General features: G+C 42.5%; 1 protein-coding gene across 1 annotated transcript in view; it reads left to right on the top strand.

Annotated features, from left to right (window-relative positions):
• The first annotated feature begins 955 nt into the window (after nucleotides 1-955).
• The window catches only part of PLEKHS1 (pleckstrin homology domain containing S1), a 29,356-nt gene continuing 16,163 nt past the window's right edge, over nucleotides 956-14,148 (top strand). Inside the window, exons 1-2 of the mRNA XM_058298363.1 lie at nucleotides 956-4,656; nucleotides 8,043-8,098. Of these exons, the coding sequence (XP_058154346.1) occupies nucleotides 8,062-8,098 (37 nt within the window). The 5' untranslated portion in view covers nucleotides 956-4,656; nucleotides 8,043-8,061. The remainder of the gene's footprint in view (nucleotides 4,657-8,042; nucleotides 8,099-14,148) is intronic.

Below are 14,148 nucleotides of genomic sequence, written 5' to 3'. Positions count from 1 at the left end.
AGCACTTATATTACACTCCTGGGTCCTCTCCATTCGGCGCCCAGTCACTCTCCACTATTCTCCACACTTCCCTGCCCTGCTCTGTGCCCCAGGGGACAGGCACTTTCTCTTTTAAGCCCATTCCAATCAGACTTGCCACTCCACACCACTCCAACAAGGCAGCTCTTGCCAGAGCTGTGCTGACCTCCGTCTTGCCAAATCCAGTGGTCAGCTCTCAGGCCACATCTCACTCCTCTGGCAGCATTTGACGTGGCTGGCCCCTCCCTCCCCCTGACACACTTGCTTCCACTCCCAGATGCCACATGATCCTGGCTTTTCTCAGACTCCACTGAAGCTCCTCTGTAATCTCCTTTACTGACTTCTCCCCATCCGACCCCCCCCCCCGCCCCCCAATCCAGCTCTCTCCATGCAGGTGCCTCTCCTGTGCTTATAGTTCTCATCAGAATCTGCTAACGCTGCTCCCTCCTCTTATTCCAGCAGGCCTAGAGGTGGTAGATCAGGCTCCTCACCAGCCTGTCTTCTGTAGACAGTCCCTTCAATAACTCTTTTTCGTGATTCCTTTGGTGTGCTGTTTCTCCCAAGACCCTGACTGGCATGATGCTTGTTTACATATATGACTTATCTCCCGTATTAGCTTATAAGGTCATTAAGGGCAAGATCTGGGTTTTAATTCTTTTTTAAAAAAATTCCCAACTATGCCTGTTATGCAATTAGTATCAATAAACACTGAAATAAAATGTTATTTCTTATTAACTGTCTTCAACTTACTTAGAATGTGAAAGTAAAAAAAAAGAAAAAAAATTTTAAATATATATGTATTTCTCCTAGAACAAAAGACAGATTAATGAAATGCAGTGCTAGCTGGTATATGCAACCTGATTTTATGGGCTCTGTCTAGTTAATCAAATTCACAATTCATACCAAATCTATACGAAACGTGTTCTTTCCTGTCCAGGTTCCAGAAATGAAGGATGCTTCTTCTACTATTGAAGTACAAATGAACTGAGCAGCTGTGAAATCCAGAGCTACAGGGATGGCCAATTGCTGACCAGTGGTGAGATCCAGAAAACTTAGAGTGCCAGCAGTTGGCAGAAAGAGGCCACTGCATGGGGTCCCCACTTGTGAGGTCTCCCTCCTACTCCACTATTCCCTCCCTCCTCAATATTGTGTACAGCATTGCCACCCCTTCCCTTATCCCAGAGCCAGCCAGTTTGGTGGTATTAGGACTCTGGGATGCAAGGGGAAAGGAAGAAGAGGAAGGAGAGGAGGCCCTATCAGGCCTCCCTTAGCCCCAGCTGTGGTCTTTTTGGCTGTCTCCCCAGCCACAACTCTGGGCCATCCTCCATCACTTGTACATATTCCCTGAATACACAGGATTCTGACTTCAATCCTTTATGGCTCTAGAGGTCCTTCTTTGGCATCTATGTCTGCCTTTGCATTTACAAAGGAATCTAAGTTTTAAAAAAAAATAGGCACTGTAGTGTATGTGTGTTGTGGAAAGTGGTAGAGTAACAGTTACATTTATTCTGTTTCTCATGTTTCAGAAACCCTTAGAGAACCTCAAAAGTACTTTGTTCCACAAACCAAATATCTGTCCATCCGTGTGGATGACCAAACTACCTTAGCCTCTCAGTTCCTTGACCTCATCACCAACGATATTCTTCACTTACGCTGCAGCCCAGCCTCCTTCTTCCTGCAATTGCTCTACCTTTAAGAACAGTCACTCCAACCTGCTCCCTCCAAGCACTCTTCCTATCCTCCCAGCCAGGACTGCCTCCCCAGGAGCCTCCTCCTATCAGCTCTTCCCTCCTTTGCTCCTCCAATTCCATGGATCGTCTTTTGAGCACTATTTGCCAATATCCTAAATACCCTTTTGCCTTCATCCCTCCGTGGCACCTCACTGGCAAAAATGCTAACCTAGAATGAACCTCACACCCTGCCCGCCCCCCCGCCATGCCTGCTACTGACTGGCTGAGTACTGCTAGAGAAAATCATGCATTGGGCAGCTAGGAACCATGCCAAAGTCATGCTCACTAACCTCAAGACTTTCAGTGCTGAGAAATAATTGCAGAGTGAGGAAATAGATAAGGGAGGAACCCTAGAGATCTTAAACTGCAAGTAGAGGAGCAAGCAAAAGAGACCAAGAAATAAAAGTCAGTGAGGAGAGAACCACATGAGAAGAGTAACTTGGGAGCAAATGGAAAAAGGAATTTCACCAGGGCATGGCTAAATACCATTGTGTCTTTCATCAAGGCTCTTTGCATCCGTGCTCATTCCTGGTCCAATCAGTGGTTATCCTTGCCCAATGCCCAGCCTAGGAATGGCAGTTTCAGGGAGAAAAAGTCACTAAGCATAACAACCATGTTGAAAGAATGAGGAAGGGTCAAGAATATTGAAGTCTTGAAGAGGCTGAAGAAGTGGTTTGCTTGAAGTGAGGGAGTAGAAAGAGTAGAAGAAAAGGGGGTGTAGCAGTTTGATATGACTATAAATTCCAAAAATAGATATTGGATTATATTTGTAATCTAATCTGTACCTGGGCCTGACTGAGTTATGATTAGGGCTTTAATTGGGCCACATCATTAGGGCATTGAGTCCCATTCCCTGGTGGGCGGGGACTCACAGATAAAAGGCATGGCAAAGGACAGAGTTGTGGGTTTTCTAATGTTGGAGTTTTGATATTGGTGTTTGATGCTGAAGTCTTAAATTGGAGCCCCGGGGAAAGAGACAGAGCCATTCGCCTGATGGTCTACAGCTGACCTTGTAGAGAGAGGCAAAGCCTAGAGAGCCTGATGGTCTACAGCTGACCCTGTGTGGGAAACAGAGGAGCTGAGCCTAGAGGAAACCCAAGAAGCCTGAACCCTCACAGACATCAGCAGTCATCTTGCTCCAACACGTGGAAATAGACTTTGATGAGGGAAGTAATTTATGCTTTATGGCCTGGTAACTGTAAGCTCATACCCCAAATAAGTACCTTTTATAATGCCCAGCAGATTTCTGGTGTTTTGCATCGACACCCCTTTGGCTGACTAATACAGGAGGGCTGTGGTCAGAAAGTGGGAAACCAGAATTAAAGTAATCAAAGTTGAGGTCAGGATGGGTAATTACAAGGTCCAGAGTGTGGTCCTGCGAGTGGGGTGTAGAAGTGAAATAGAAGTGATTATACTGGAGTATTAAAGTTAGTTGTCTCTGTAAAATCAAGGTGTCAACAGGGCCATGTTCCATCTAAAATCTCTAGGAGAAAACCCTTTTTTCCCTCTTCTAGCTTCTGTCATCCGCTGGCAATCCTTGGCCTTCCTTTGCTTATAGATGCATCTTCTCTGTCTTCACGTGGCCTTCTCTCCAGAATCTGCCTGTGCTCCCTCTCACCTTCTTATCAGGATGTCAGTCTTAGTGGATTGGGCCCACCCTAATCCAGTTAGGCGTCTTCTTAACGAATCACATCTTCAAAGACCCTCTTTCCAAACAAGGTCACATTCATGGGTCTGGGGGGAGGGGAACAACACAATACAATCCACAACAGGTAGGAAAGAGCACCTGCAGGCTTCAGAGTCAAGATGGCCCAGAGGTGCTTGCCGTCAGTCACATCTAGCTGCAGGGCTTTGAGTGAGTTATTTAATCTCTCTAAATTTCAGTTTCATCTTTTTAATATTAGAAATAGTAATATGAATTCTACAAATTGTTGGATTAAATGAGATGTTCTCAATGAAAGAAAAGTTCTACATAGATTCTCAATAAATGATAGGTATCATCCTGTAAAGTCAGCATTATCTGCCTCACTTTGCAGACAAGGAAACAGACTCAGGGAATTTAAGTTATTCGAGCCTAATTATCCTAATGAGGACAATAAAGATTAAGATTGAGTGCTTTTACTTCTGAAGATGAAATAACAATATAAAATACGTTAGCTATTTCCTCCTTCCCCTAACAATTTCTAATATAAATGAAAATATACTGAAGGCCCTTTTTGGTGACCAGATACCCACTCAGCAGGTCTGAGAATGACCATTCCTCGTAACCAGCTTATTTTTAAGAGTTGTTAGGTAATGGATCAGAGAGCGCACCTAGCACCACCTTGTTGATAATAGCAACTCTGCTATGAATGAACAACCCTTCCTGGAAACCCTTGGCATATGCAAATGTTGGCGGCATAATCCCTTCAGGTTTTCGTTTCCTCATCTGGCACAAAGGACTCCTTCCTACCGTCCTTATGAGGGCATTGGTAGGACATGAGTAGGAGGCAAAGAAAGTGCGTCAGTGGTAGTCACTGCCCCTGCAGGAGGTCAAGGGGCTGGGATGGCATTATCTTCAATGAGAGTCACTGTGACAATGGTCCAAAGTCTGGCAGGGATTTTTTTTTTTTTAATTTGTTTGCTTTCATTTTTTGGCATTAGACAGCTGGAACATCAAGGGCAGTGCTGTGCCCAGCGGTAAGAAGGAAAACCCAGAACTTCCCCCTTGGGCAGCACTTGCATTTCAACTTGGGGCAAGAGTAAAATCTTCCCAAAGTAGTGGTTTGGAAATTCCTGTTGGTTCAGATTCATACAGAGCTTGTACTTAATCCTCACCCTAGCACCGAGTGTTCAGAGGGAGCAGGGATGAGTTCAGGAGACCCAGGGCATTTTCCTGAGAACTGAGCCAGCATCTGCCTTGCCTCCTGTAAGTACTGTTTGGTGTGACCAGTTTGGGTTCTCGAGGTTGTAGTGATCTGGAAGCTTAACTGAACAAAATTGCTACTATGGGCTTTTTCTTTGGGAGGTTCTGAGGCTGCACAGTCAGAGGGAAAATAGGACCTCTGGGTATCACACTCATCAAATCCCAGATGACATTACAGTGAAAAGGTTGGTGATGATGTGGATAGATTCTCTTGAATGAGGTCAAAGAGCTAAATCTCTGTTTTTTTTCAGAGGGGAGGGTTGGCAGAAATGTGGGCTGAACAATGGAAAGATTTCATTCTTCCATCTTAAATAGGAGGAAGAGTAAACTGTTAAGACACCAACTCTCAAGCAGGGCTTCCTGGGTTAGAATTCTGGTTCTGCTTCTTTTTTCAATATGTGATCAAAGGCAAATTGACTTAATTTCTCTGGTAACAACTGTATTGTATCACTGTAAAAATGTTGTAAATTTTATAGTATTGTTTTCAGGATCAAATAAATTTTCATATGCATATATAATCCATTATATACGTGAAGCTTATGGCCCATTATATGAACATAAGGAGCTTTATGTGTGTGTGTATATATATATAATTTGCCTAGAATTGCCTAGAATATATTAAGTAATGATAAATATTAGCCATTATTAAACAATCATAGAATCATAGAATATGTGGGATGGGAAGGACCTAACCTAACAACTAGCATTATTTACTGAGTGCTCTTTGCCAGATTATGCTAACAGAAATCCTATAAGATTGGTAATATTATCACCTCCATTTTACAGTCAAGAAGAAACGGAGGTATAGAGAGGTACTCTAACATGCCCAAGGGCACAGAGCCTATAACTGGTGGAGATGTAGGTTATTTAAACCCAGAACCCAGAGTTTACACTCTTAAACCACCACACACTTCCACTCATGTTCTCTCATTTTATGAGGGTCTCTAGAAAAGGAGGGAGTGGTCCCTACCCGGGGCTTTAGAGCCAGCCCTTCACAGACACTGGGAGGCCAGAGACGTCTCCCAGAACACACTCTGCCATCCACAGTGTGGGGAGCGCTGATGCTGTTGGAAGTGTCCCTCATGTCCCAGTGTTATGTGCCCAGCAGGCCAAGTTACTTTTCCTCTCTCAGATGCACTTTCATTTGTAAAAAAAGGTATCTGGTAGAACAGTTCTGAGGCACAAAAGAAATTTAGCATGCAAATGCATTTTTTAAAAAGGTTTATTTTGTTTATTTATCCCCCCCCCCTTGTTGCCCACACTCGCTGTCTGTTCTCTGTGTCCATTTGCTGTGTGCTTTCTGTGTCTGCTCGTCTTCTGTTTAGGAGATACGAGGAACTGAACCTAGAACCTTCCATGTGGGAGAGAGGCACTCAATCGCTTGAGCCACCTCAGCTCCCTGATTTGTTATGCCTCTCATTATCTTTCCTCTTTGTGTCTCTTTGTTGCATTATCTTGTTGCACCAGCCTGCTGCGTCTGCCCGTCATGCCAGCTTGCTGTCTTGCTTGTCCTCCCCAGGAGGCACTGAGAACTGAACCTGGTGCCTCCCATGTGGTGGGCAGAAGCCCAATCGTTTGAGCCACATCTGCTTCCCATAAATGCATTTTATAAACTGTAAAGCCTTTACAAATAATTAGTATTCTATCAAGAAAAAAATGATTTTGCCTTTTAAACAAAGGGCAGCTAAAAATAGCTTGAACATGCTGGTTTTAGACTATGTTGTTTCTGTCACACACACAATCTCTCCGGCAGGCCTCAGTCATTCTTGAGTGCCATCACTTCCCAGGCTAACGGCTGTGACAGAGGGGTGGCTGATTTCCTCGTGGGTGGAGGGAGGGAAGGGCAATGGGTAGAAAACCTCTGGCCCCCAATTCTACTTTAGGCTAATCGGAAAGAATCTTACAGATTTGATACAAAGTCTTGGGGTTAAATTTTTTTTAATTGTCAGTGCTTTGTGGGGAGTGGGCAAGGTTTTAGGCAGGTTATATCCCAAAAGGCATCAGCTTCATGGCCTAGCATCTTTCCCAGGCAGTACGGCTCATTGAGTGGAGCTGAGTTTGCTCTTCAGAACAGTCGAGGGCTAAGGGCAGCAGTTCTTCACTGTACGTCTTAAGACGCCTCAGAAAGGTAGCAACATGTCCACATAATCATACTGCCTGCTTTTCAAGGGCTCCCCACCATAAAATACCTTTCTCTAGGCAGAGAAGGTGAGAAGTCAAGGTCCAGTGACCCCCACTAGTCTTCAGATTCGTACTCTTGACAAACCACTAAAATTATCCTGTGAGAACTTGTGGTCTTAATCCTAAGACTTTGATCTCTGTTTAAAAAGGTATAGGATTATAAAACGGTGGTTTCATGAATTATAACAGATGTACCACACCAATGCAAAGTGCTACCAATAGGGTGACATGGGTATCCTGTATTTTATGCATGATTGTTTTGTAAACCTACAACTTTTCTAATAATAATAATTATTATTATTATGTCTCTCCAGCAGTGCTTACCTTGGGGTGAAGGGGAGATAGATTAAAATAACAATAGCACACTACTGTGAGCCCTCTTACCTCCAGAGAAATAGATGAGTTTAGGCTGAATCAGGAGAGAAATCCCACCATCCAGTTCGGGAGAGTGAAGCACCATCGTGCACCTCCCCGTTTTACCTGTGCTTGTCCTGGCACCTCTCCATTCAGTGCTTCCTTCTATGTTAAGAGTCTCACTAGTTCCCAGTAAAGGTTGGTCATTAGCACATTCCTGGTTTCAGAGATCCTGCCTTCCCTGCCACCCTTCACTCGGTGGGATTGCCCAGCCCCTAGATCCTGGAGTTGTCCAGGAAAGGACTCCACCTCTTGGCGCGAGTGTCACTGTGTCAGCCTCAGCCCCAGAACCCAGAAGCCTTGAGAATATCCGCGCTGGTGGCTGAGGCAGTTTGAGAACAGGTCCTTGCTCTCACATTTCCCATGGAAGAAAGAGAGCTGCTGGCATGGAGAAGGGCTTATCCTGTGCTTCCCCTTGGCCAGAACAGCTTTCTCAGTGGCATCTGATCCATGGCATCCTGGCCTCTGCCTGTTCTTCTCTCTCCTTGGTGTTGCCTTCGCCCAGTGCTCACACGTCAGAGCCACTTAGAAGCAGGAAATCTGCTTCTTCAATCACTTTTGCAACATCTCCAGAGAACTGCCCCCTTGGTGAGCAGGAGCTGCTTGGACACATCCTTGTTGCTTTGGCTAGCATCAGACGTGGGGCAGGATGGAACATACTAGAGAAAGACTGGAGGGGGTCTGATAACCCATCTCACCAGCATTCCTGAGCACCATCCCAATACCCAGTCAGTCAGTAACTGATCAGTGAATTCATTGTTTAGAGACTAATGCTTGACTTTTCTTTTTCACAGTTGAAAACAGAGAGCCATCATGGAACCCGAACCTCTGAAGAGTCCAGGTACTCAAAGTGCGTAACCTCAGAAGGAGAATCTTTTTTTCAATAAAAAAATGTAAACAGTTCCCATTAAGCAAACCAGGATACAGAAGTGGGGATAAGAGGTGACACTCTGTGACAAGGATTCTTGGTTAGGCGAATGCAGCAAAAGCTATTGGATTCAGTTGATTCTTTTGTTATAAGAGCTCACCTATCTAGAAAAGTAGCATTCACTGATTTTCACCGAGTGAACTGCAGTTGTTGCTTGGAGACAGTGCTAACAAACTATGGCCTAGCAAAGGCGAGGGGGTGTTTTTACAAGAAATTCTCTCTTGAAGAAACTGCCAAAATTGTTACCAGGGCTTATTATGAATGTTGCTCAAATTCAAACTCTCTTGCTTATGTCCACATAGTTCCTTGTAGGTGAGTGGTTAGAAGAATCAGAGTTTAGGATGAAGTAACTTAGAAATGGAATTGTTTGATTCAACAAAAAAATATTTACAGAGCATCCATTATGAGTAAGTCACTGTGGGACATATTGCAGGAGATACACGGATAAATAAGAGCCATTGTCCTTAATCCTTTTGGGAAGTTATGATAAACACATACAAGCTGCTGCGCTGAGAAGTTAAGGTAAGTACATACATTCAGGCTATATTCGGAATCATGAAAACAAGTGCAAAGTAATGGAAGAACTTGTAACATTGATATAAAGACAGTGGTCACCAGAGGTTCTGAGGGTGGGAGAGAGAAGAATAGGTGTAACACGGGGCATTTTTGAGACATTGGAATCTTTTGCATGATATTGCAATGACGGGTACAAGCTATTATACATTTTGTCAAAACCTATAAAACTGTGTGGTACTAAGTGTAAACCATAATGCAATCTGTAGACCATGGTTAGTATCAGTGCTTCAGTATGTGTTCATCAATTGTAACAAATGTACCACACTAATGAAGGATGCTGTTGATGGGGGCAAGTGTGGGAGGGGGAGAGGGTGGGGTATATGGGAATCCCCTATATTTTTTATGTAACTTTATATGTAATCTAAAGCTAAAGAAAAAAATAAAAATAAATCCTATGGAGTCTGGAGACAAAAATGCACACAAATACTTGTGGGAAACCAGAGAGATTTTATGGAAAAGGAATTTAGCTGGACCCTTAATGTTGTGTAGGGGTTTTTTGTTTGTTTTTTCTTTTCTTTTTTTACTTATTTCTCCTCCCCTCCCCCCCCCCCCAGTTGTCTGCTCTCTCTGTCCATTCGCTGTGTGTTCTTCTGTGTCCGCCTGCGTTCTTGTCAGCAGCACTGGGAATCTGTGTCTCTTTTTGTTGCAACATCTTGCTGCATCAGCTCTCCGTGTGTGCTGCGCCACTGCTGGGCAGGCTGCACTTTTTCACATGGGGTGTCTCTCTTTACGGGGCACACTCTTTGCACGTGGGGCTCCCCTATGTGGCGGACACCCCTGTGTGGCATGGCGCTCCTTGCACGCATCAGTGCTGTGTGTGGGCTAGCTCACCACATGGATCAGGAAGCCCTGGGTTTGAACCCTGGACCTCCCATGTGGTAGGCGGATGCTCTATCCATTGAGCCAAATCCACTTCCCTTGTGTAGGGTTTTGACAGAGACTGGAAAAGAGCACATCTCAACAAAAGGGGTGGAATAACAAAAGCAATGAAGGGGCCTAGAGGCAGGAGGTGTCAGTGGAGTATGTAGGTATAAGGTAGGAAGGGGAGCCTGGGAGACAAGGCTACAGAAAGATGGTATCATATTGTGCCAAATGTTGAACTCCATAAGAGGGGCAACTTTGAAGCATTTTGAGTATGGAAGTGGTGTGGTCCAATTTGCATTTTGAATTGGTCAGATTTGTTTTAAAATTCCTTTATTGCTGTATAATTGACATATAAACAGCACCTCTTTAAAGTGTGAAATTTGATAAGCTTTGACATATGTCCACACCTGGAAAACTATTGGCACAATCACAATAGTGAACATATCCACCATTCCCCACAGTATTTTGTGCTTCTTTGTAATCCCTCCCACCAGCACCCAAACCTACTCCCTGTTATTCTGCTTTTGCTCACTAAATTCATTTGTACTTACTAGAGTTTCACATAAGTGGAATTATACAGTGTGCACTCTTTTTGTCTACTAGTTTCTTTTACTCAACATAATTATTTCAAGATTCACCCCTGTTATAGCACATGTGAAGAGTTTGTTCCTTTTATTGCTGACTTCCATTATACTAGCATTCTAGTATATGGATGTGCCACCGTTTGTTGAATCATTTATCCAATGACGAATATCTAGGTTGCTTCCAATCTTTGCCTATTACAAATAAAACTGCTATGACCATTTGTATGCAAATCTTTGTAAGGTCATATATTCCTTTACCTAGGAGTGCAATGACTGAATCATGTGGTAGGAGTATATTTAACGTTTCTTAAAATTTTGTCTGTTTGGGTTTTAAAGGCTTTATTGAGGTTTAATTGGGATACAATAGGCTGACATATTTAAAGTCTGCAATTTGATAAGTTTTGACATATGTATGCACCCATCAAATCATCACCAGAATCCAGATAATAAACATCTCTATCATCCCCACAAGTTTTCATGTGTTCCCCTTTCTCCTACCCTCTGTGCATCCAGGCTTCCCTAGACAACCACTGATGTGCTTTCTGTCTCTATAGATCAGTTTGTGCTTTCTAGAATTTTATATAAACAGAATCGTACAGCAGGTACTCTTTTCGTCTGGCTTCTTTCCCTCAGCACCATCTTATTTTGAGATTTACTCACATTGTTGTGTGCATCAATAACTTGTTCCTTTTTTGCTGAGTAATATTTATTGTATGCGTATATCACAATTTGTTGGTCCATTCACCTATTGAACATTTCTCTTGTTTCCTGTCTTTGGCTATTACAAAAAAAAAGCTTATGTTCATGTATAAATCTTTAGATGGTCATATAACCCTTATCTAAGTGTAGAATGGCTCTTTAACTTAAGAGATTGCCCAAACTGCTTTTCTAACATGGGTATTCCATTTTACCTTTGAACCAGAAGTGTAGGAGAGTTCCAGTTCCTCCACATCCTTGCCAACATTTCGTATGATCAGTCTTTTTAATTTTAGTCATTCCAATAGGTACGTGTGGTATTTTATTGTGATTTTAACTAATGATTAACAATGCTGAGCATTTTTTCATGTGCTTTTTTTTTGCTGTCTATATATCTTATTTAGTGAAGAGTTTATTCAAATCAAAATTTTCCAGTTTGTAAGATTTTCCACAATATTTCTTCACGTATTTTTTTTTCTGTTTCCTTTCCCTTTCTCCCCCAGTCCTACAGGCACTCTAATTACTTGTGTATTAGGCCACTTGAAGTTCTTCCACAGAGCACTGGTGCTCTTTTTATGTTTTTGGATTCTTTTTTCATTCTGTGATTATTTTGAAAGTTTCTATTGGTATGCCTTCAAGTTCACTAATCTTTTCTTCTAGAATGTCTAAACCACTCTTAATCCCATCCAGTATAATTTTAAAATCTGAGACATTGTAGTTTTCATCTCTAGAAGTTCAATTTGGGTCTTTTTTAAATCTCCTACATCTCTACCTAACTTCTTGAACTTATGAAATACAGTTATAATAATGTTTAACAACGCACCCTGCTAACGCTAACCTATGCTTCAATTTTGGGTCTGTTTCAATTGGTTGATTCTTCTCCTCAATATGGGTCATGTCCGTTCCCCCCCCCCCCCCCTTTGCATGCCTGGTAATCTTTGATTGGATGCCAGACATTGCAAATTTTACTTTATTGAGTCTGGATATTTTTTGTACTCCTATAAAACTTCTTGAGCTTTGTACTTGGATACAGCTAAGTTTTTGGAAACAATTTGATCTGTTTAAGTCTTGCTTTTATGATTTGTTATGTGAATCCAGAACAATGCTCAGTCTAGGAGTGATTATTTCACACTACTGAAGCAAGACACTTCAGAATAATTTTCCCAATGAATAACCATGAATTATGAGTTTTTCTAGTCTGGTTTGCAGAAACAGGCATTTTTCTGCCCCTGTATGAGTAATGGGCACTGTTCCCTCTGATCTTTTCTAATGGTGTTTTCCCTGGCCTTGGGTAATTTCGTCAAACACATGTACTAATCAATACCCTGTTGAATAATTGAGTGGGACTTTATGTAGATCTGTGGGTTCCTCTCATTGTGCAGCTGTCTCTTCTCTGATACTCTGATGTACAAACTCTAGCTGCCTTGATCTCCCTGGACTCTCAGCTCCATCTCTTCAACTCGGGGAGTACAACTGGTATCATCTGTTTCCCCCCTTCATGCCATGTCCTGAAAACTCTTTCAAGGCAATTATAGGACTCACCTAGTTTGTTCCCCATTTCTTAGGGATCACTAATTTCTAGTGTTTTGAAAGTTTCTGTTTAATATATTGTTTGGTTGGATTTTTTTCTGGTTGTTTCAGACAGGAGAGTAAATTCAGTTCCTGTTTTTTCATCTTGGAGGCATGTTCTGGATTGGTCATATTTGACATTTACTCTTGGGTCTATGTGAAGGATGAATTTGAAGATATCAAGACTGGAATCAGGGAGACAAACTAGACATACTATATACTACTGTACAGAGAGAGATTTATACAGGTTCTAGAATTAAGGCAGTGGTGGTAGGAACACAGAGGTGAGGATGGATCCAGAAAATATTTGGAAGTAAAATGGACAAGGCTTGATGATTGATTTGACATGAGGGTGAGGAAAGGAGTAAGATGACTCTAAGTGGTCTTAGTGGGGAGGATGGATAACTGTTTGTGTCATCAAGCGTTATAGGGTTCACTATAGATGCAAGAAGAAGTCCTTGCACTTTCTGTCTGGTTGTGGCAGCCAAGATCGAATGGGGGAATACAGGAAATCCTAAAAACAGGGAAGGGGAAATAATCTTTGCAACTCAGAAATGAACTTAAAAACAGCAAGTAGCCTTCTTACTTCACAAAAAGGAGTCTGAGGTTTGGATTTACATGAGAAGTGTTGGACGACTATGTTCCTTACGCTCATGCTTTCTGGTAAAGCTTTAACAACTTTGAAAGGTTAAAAAAAGGAAACTGGTTTAAAAGCAGGCCACGGGTTCTTCCCTTTGGTCCTGGGGGGGAAAAAAGATTCAGGAAGTTCCTTTCTTTTCCTAGTTTGTAGAGGGTTGTTTATTTTATTCTGTTAATGTGTGAATTGCATGTATGGATCTTCCAAATGTCAAATCAATCTCATATTCCCAACAAATTTAAGTGCTTGATCATGGAAAAAAAGAGTGTTATAGGGTACCTAAGAGGAGGAGTAAAGAGTAAAAGAGTTCACTTTTGTTCATGTGCACATGAGAAACCTATGGAAAATCTGGGTGGAAATGGTTAGGGACAAAAATTGTATATACAAGAGTGAAAATTTGAGATAACAAGAGAGGCTGAAGCATTCCTCCGGAGGGAGGCAGGGTCCTCTACTGATGGACAAGATAAGGAGTTTGAGGAAACTGCAGATATTAGAAAAAGTTCTTGTCTGAATCCATGTGACAACCTTATAAGGGATGAACAGAAGATTCAATAATTGCCAGGGCCAGTTGAGCTCAGAGAGCAAAATTTTATAGTGGAGCCTATCAGATTGGTGTTGTGCCTTTGTGCTTAAATGCTCAGAAGTCAAGGTAGGAGCAGAGGAAGCAGACAGTGGGCGTTCAGTATGGCTGAGGCCTGGCAAAGTGGGAAAAGCTGAAGGTCAAAATGGTGGGAGTTCGTTTGGGGCTGATGGTGAGGGCCCTAATGAATCTGGACCAGAAATAAGACAAATGAAGCCAGGAAAAGGCTGAAACTAGGAAAACTGGGAAGGGTCAAGGGAAGAGATCCGGGTCAAGAGTGTGTTTAGGAGGAGTAAAGGGAGGAAGAGGTGAAAATCCTGGAGAGAATCTCAGGATCTGGGGGAACAGTCACTCTGAGCAAAGGAGATGATACGCTGAGTAGGGGATTAGGTGACTGATGTCAGAAGGATCATTATTAAGTATGAGTGCTGAGGCCCTATAGAGGGATGATCTCAAGAGAATAGAA

The sequence above is a fragment of the Dasypus novemcinctus genome, chromosome 6, assembly GCF_030445035.2.
Source record: "Dasypus novemcinctus isolate mDasNov1 chromosome 6, mDasNov1.1.hap2, whole genome shotgun sequence".
Classification (NCBI taxonomy): domain Eukaryota; kingdom Metazoa; phylum Chordata; class Mammalia; order Cingulata; family Dasypodidae; genus Dasypus; species Dasypus novemcinctus.
Note: the sequence above shows the minus strand (reverse complement) of the source record. Positions and strands in the feature narration are given on the sequence as shown.